Here is a 4,493-nt window from a genome sequence, read left to right as displayed (position 1 = left end):
CCAGCTACCAGTTCCAGTTACCAGTTCGAGATTCTTAAGCAGCAGTGACAGTAACTCAGTACATTTACTGTAAGTACTTCAGTACAAATTAGAGGTACTTGTACTTTTGTCATGTAGAAACATTTGGTGTGAAGATTTTAATCATGTTGAGGTTTGACAGAACAAAAACACTTGAGGCATTACTATAGCAGCCAGAGTACTTTTACTTCTAATACTAGTGTTTAGGTTTTAGTACACTTGAGGCATTACTACAGCAGCCAGAGTACTTTTACTTCTAATACTAGTGTTTAGGTTTTAGTACACTTGAGGCATTACTTCAGCAGCCAGAGTACTTTTACTTCTAATACTAGTGTTTAGGTTTTAGTACTGCTTCAGACATGACTGATAAACTGGTGATCCGGCTCTGCTGAGTGACGGTTTGTCTCCAGGTGTAGCTTTCTCAGGTGTGTTTGCTGATGCAACGCCGCTGTTAGCTTAGCCTGTTAGCAGCTACTACCTTCAGCACTGCTACACTAAAAACAACTCGCGAGCAAATCACTGTCTTTATCCGCACAGCCGTATAAAACGTTATCAGCACCTGGATCAGGTGCGGGTCAGGTGCGTCACCGCAGACGGACGCCGGCTAGCACATTCTCCTGTAGGCGATAAAGCACACGACGAACTCCGTTGAGAAAACTGCCAATTTAAGGCCAACTTTAAGTACTAAACGCACTAAAAAAGTACCGTTTTAAGTAGTAAACGCACTTGTTTTAAGTGAACAGCCTGTTAAATGACAACATTTTTAAACGTAGTTCTGCATGAACGTTTCAGCTCAGATGCAGTCTAACTGACGGGACCGGGGAAAGGATACAGGTCAGGTCCAGGTCGAACCCGTCCTCCTGGTATCGCCTTTTATTCCTGCTGACGATCTCTTTGATTAAAGCAGCCATGGTCGGTTTCTCCGGTGAAGTCCGTGGGATGAAGACAAAGTACCGGGAGACGGTTCCTCCGTCCCCGCTCCGGAGCCTCCGCTCTCTGGTAGCCGGGGAGAGACGCAGCTAACTGGGACAGCTAGCCGGAGGTAGCTAGCTACCAGCTCCCCGATCTCCAGAAGGTCGCGATTTATTTATCTCAGCGGAGAAAATCCTCCTGATCGATAATAAGAACTAAAGTATCCCGTTATCCGTTAGCCAGCCTGCGAGCTCCGGCGTGGCCAGAGGCTAGCCGGCCTTCTAGTAGACAGGCAGCCCGGCCGTCGGTGCTGTTTTCTGGGTCAGAACAAGGGGGCGTCGGGGCCTCCTCCCTGCTCCTACTGCGGGCCCGGGTTTCCAGGTCCCCCGCCTGGAGACAGAACCATCCGCGGGTTTATTTTCCGATGAGCTCGGGCGCTCCAGACTTCGGGCGGATCCGGTCGGACTCTTCCAGGTCTCCGTGTGCAGCAGAGACGCCGTGACTGGACGCAGGTCGGCGGAGAGAAAATCCCTCCGAGCGGAGGAAGAGAGAGACGACGCTGCGCGGAGTCAAGCCACAGAGCGGAACACGGCGCACATCCGGCCCGCGCCTTCACAATAAAGCTCTGGGTTAAAAGTCGAAGGCTTATTTGGGTCTGACGTTCAGTCCCCAGGAAATAAGGCCAGACAGATGGAACAGATTTGATGCCGCAGAAGATAAATACGTGAATAAATTACTAAAATAATTTAATTTTAAATAAAATAAGAACTACATTTAACTAAACTAAAATACAAATCTTTTTTGTTTTTTGACAGTGAGATATTTGAAGTGGAATTTGTCATAAATTGTCTTAAAGGTTTTATGACGTTGATCATAAAAACACAGAAGAAGAAGAAGGGAACTAGGTAATTTGTGTTACTGCCCAGACTGCCATATTGCACACACACACATATATGATTAGATTACACATCTCCTCCTGCACCGCGGCTCCGATGATAAGTTTGTTGATTTCTCATTTTGTTTTCAAGATATTGACCAATGAACTTCAAAAGGGGCGTGGCTCAGGATATAAATGGGCAATCAGCACAAATCCCGCAGTGTATGTTCAGACAGGAGCCCCGGACAGTTTCATTCAAATCGACCACTAGGGGGCGCTACACGTGCAAGAAATGGGCGTGGCATAACACAAATCAGACTATAGATCAGAAAAGGTTTGTCCAATCGTTACAAAGCTCGCAGGATATGTTTCATGGAAAGGGCTTGAACCCACGAACACAGCTGGCAGTTATATTTATTATTACTCTTCTATATTTTGTCAAATTTTTATTGATATATTTATATAAATTTCCGTTTGTTTATGTTTTTGTCCAGCACCTAATCACCAAAGCAAATTCCTTGTGTAAAATATTACTTATCTCAGATTCTGATTCTTCTTAAACAATCATAAACAATAACTAATTTACGTATTTATTTATCTCCAGCAAGCTGGGCATATATTTAAAATCTATATTTGAAATTGTATTCATTTATATTTCCTCAACAGATTTTTACTCCAGCTGTTTGGAGACTTTGAAACCGCGTTTAGAGATTTATGTTTGGAAGTAAACTATATAGATTTTTATTACTTTAATCTGATTATTTAATATTTTATTTTTATTTATTCATTCTTCCTATGTTATAAAAGTCCAGCCTACAGCCCTGAATGTAAGTAAGTTTACTACTGCTCCTCTTTATAAGTACATTTCTGTTTGTTTGGGTTTAAATACTCTCTGCAGCTGGATGTTGGACTTCCTCACAGTCATTCGGATCGGCGGACAGTGTGAGGTACTGTAACAAAGAATCGGGGAGTAATAAAGTATTTCTGAATCTGATTCTTCATTAACTGTAGAACATTAACTGTGCTTTTATTTTGTTAATTCTTTCACTTCCTGTTATTGCGGTGACTCCATCTGACTTGACAATGCTAGTTTGTTAGCCGCTAGCTGAACGCATCCTGTCAGCACACAGGGTTGCCAGGCTCTGATGGTTTTATCCTCCCATTCAAAACCTCCACCATAAAAACCCCAAAATAACATCAGAGTGAATAAATCAGCACCTGGCAACCAGCAGACATTACATAAGAACCCTGCGGCTGTTTCACATCCGGCACTTTTACACGTTCTGATTTTTATTTTTATTATTATTATTATTATTATTGTTGTTGTTGTTGTTGTTGTTGTGTGTTTACTTAAAGAGACTTTTAACCAGCCCTTCAGTTATAATGATGTAAAATGTGTGTGTTTTTTTAATACAGGGTTTGGTGTGGAGACACTGAACAGGAAGAGGCGCTGTGTGATGATGATGATGATGATGATGATGATGATGAAGAGGGTTTTCCGCTGTGTTACTGCGCCACCTGCTGGATGCACCCCCCCATGTTTGCAGTTACAGTAAAAGCAGTAGAAGAAGAAGAAGAACACGCAGCGTGCTCCCAGCACCACCGAAGAACGAACTGAGGAAGTGCCGCTACCTGACGTGACTACCGGAGGCGAACAGGTAACAGTTTCTCACGTTTTACCGGATAAACGAGGAGTTTCTGTCTGATTCCTTTCCCCGTTTTACCGGAGCCCCGCGGTGCCCCCCCCCCCCGGTGATATGTGGCCTGTAATCCGGCGAGGAGCCGCTCTGATACACCCGGAGAGCCGAGAAGGTCAAGCTAATGCTAACGTTAGCAGCTAGCCTCTCGCTTTAATAACGCGAACACCGGAGGGTCCCAACCTGTGGTCCGAGGACTTCCAGGGGGACCGGAGGAGGTCCCGGAGTCTCCACTGAATATTAAGAGCAGTCAGCGTTAAGTGACAGGCCGCTGTGTGTCGATGTCGGTCACGGAAATGAACGTCCCGCCGGACTCCGTGTAAAATTTTAACAATTTACTTAAACTTTTCAGTTTGTGCCCGCGAGACCGAGCTGTCAGAGCACGACTGCAGGTCAGAGGTCATTCTGCAGGAGCCTCCTTTCATTCGGCTCGGGTCCAAAGTGAGGAGTCGTTTGTTTGTCTTGTAGGCTGTCAGTGAAAGTGCAGGAGGGGGTGTCTCACCAAACCCTGTTTAAAAAAACGACAGTTTAACATTTATGTGCTTCTGGGCAGAACTACAAAGCTGCCAGAGCTCAACTGGAGATCAGAAGTAACTCAGCAGGAGGCGCATTTCAAAACGGCTCGGATCCAATTCACCTAAAGCACTTTTAGTTCACTAAAAATGCAAACTTTTATAGGTAATATTACTCTTTTTAGCCATGAAAAAGACTGTAAACCTAAACTCTGAGACCATTCAGTTCACTTGGCTTTATTGGCCTGACCTTTGAGTTCAAAGCAGAAACAATGAAATATAAAGAATAAAGAATTGAAAAAGGAACCATTATTAAAATAAACAATAATAATAATCATGATAAATCTGCGCTGCAGGGTGCTGAGTCTGTAACTGGGTGATCGTTGCTGCACTACGTGGTTTAATCTGAACCTGCTGCTGTGGTTGTTGGCGTGCAGCTCTGCGTGTACTTCCTGTCACCGCTGACCCTGACGATGG

At 44.3% G+C, this 4,493-nt stretch overlaps 1 protein-coding gene across 1 annotated transcript; it reads right to left on the bottom strand.

Moving 5' to 3' along the window:
• Positions 1-850: 850 nt before the first annotated feature.
• LOC123965817 (phosphatidylinositol 3,4,5-trisphosphate 3-phosphatase and dual-specificity protein phosphatase PTEN) lies at positions 851-1,569 on the bottom strand (the record flags this gene model as incomplete). Its single annotated transcript, XM_046042169.1, is given in 1 exon segment — positions 851-1,569. A coding segment is annotated over 1 exon segment (79 nt), but the record flags the coding sequence as incomplete, so codon positions are not given.
• Positions 1,570-4,493: the final 2,924 nt, after the last annotated feature.

Source organism: Micropterus dolomieu, unplaced genomic scaffold, assembly GCF_021292245.1.
Source record: "Micropterus dolomieu isolate WLL.071019.BEF.003 ecotype Adirondacks unplaced genomic scaffold, ASM2129224v1 contig_11392, whole genome shotgun sequence".
Taxonomy (NCBI): Eukaryota; Metazoa; Chordata; class Actinopteri; order Centrarchiformes; family Centrarchidae; genus Micropterus; species Micropterus dolomieu.
This window is presented reverse-complemented; position numbering and strand designations above follow the sequence as displayed.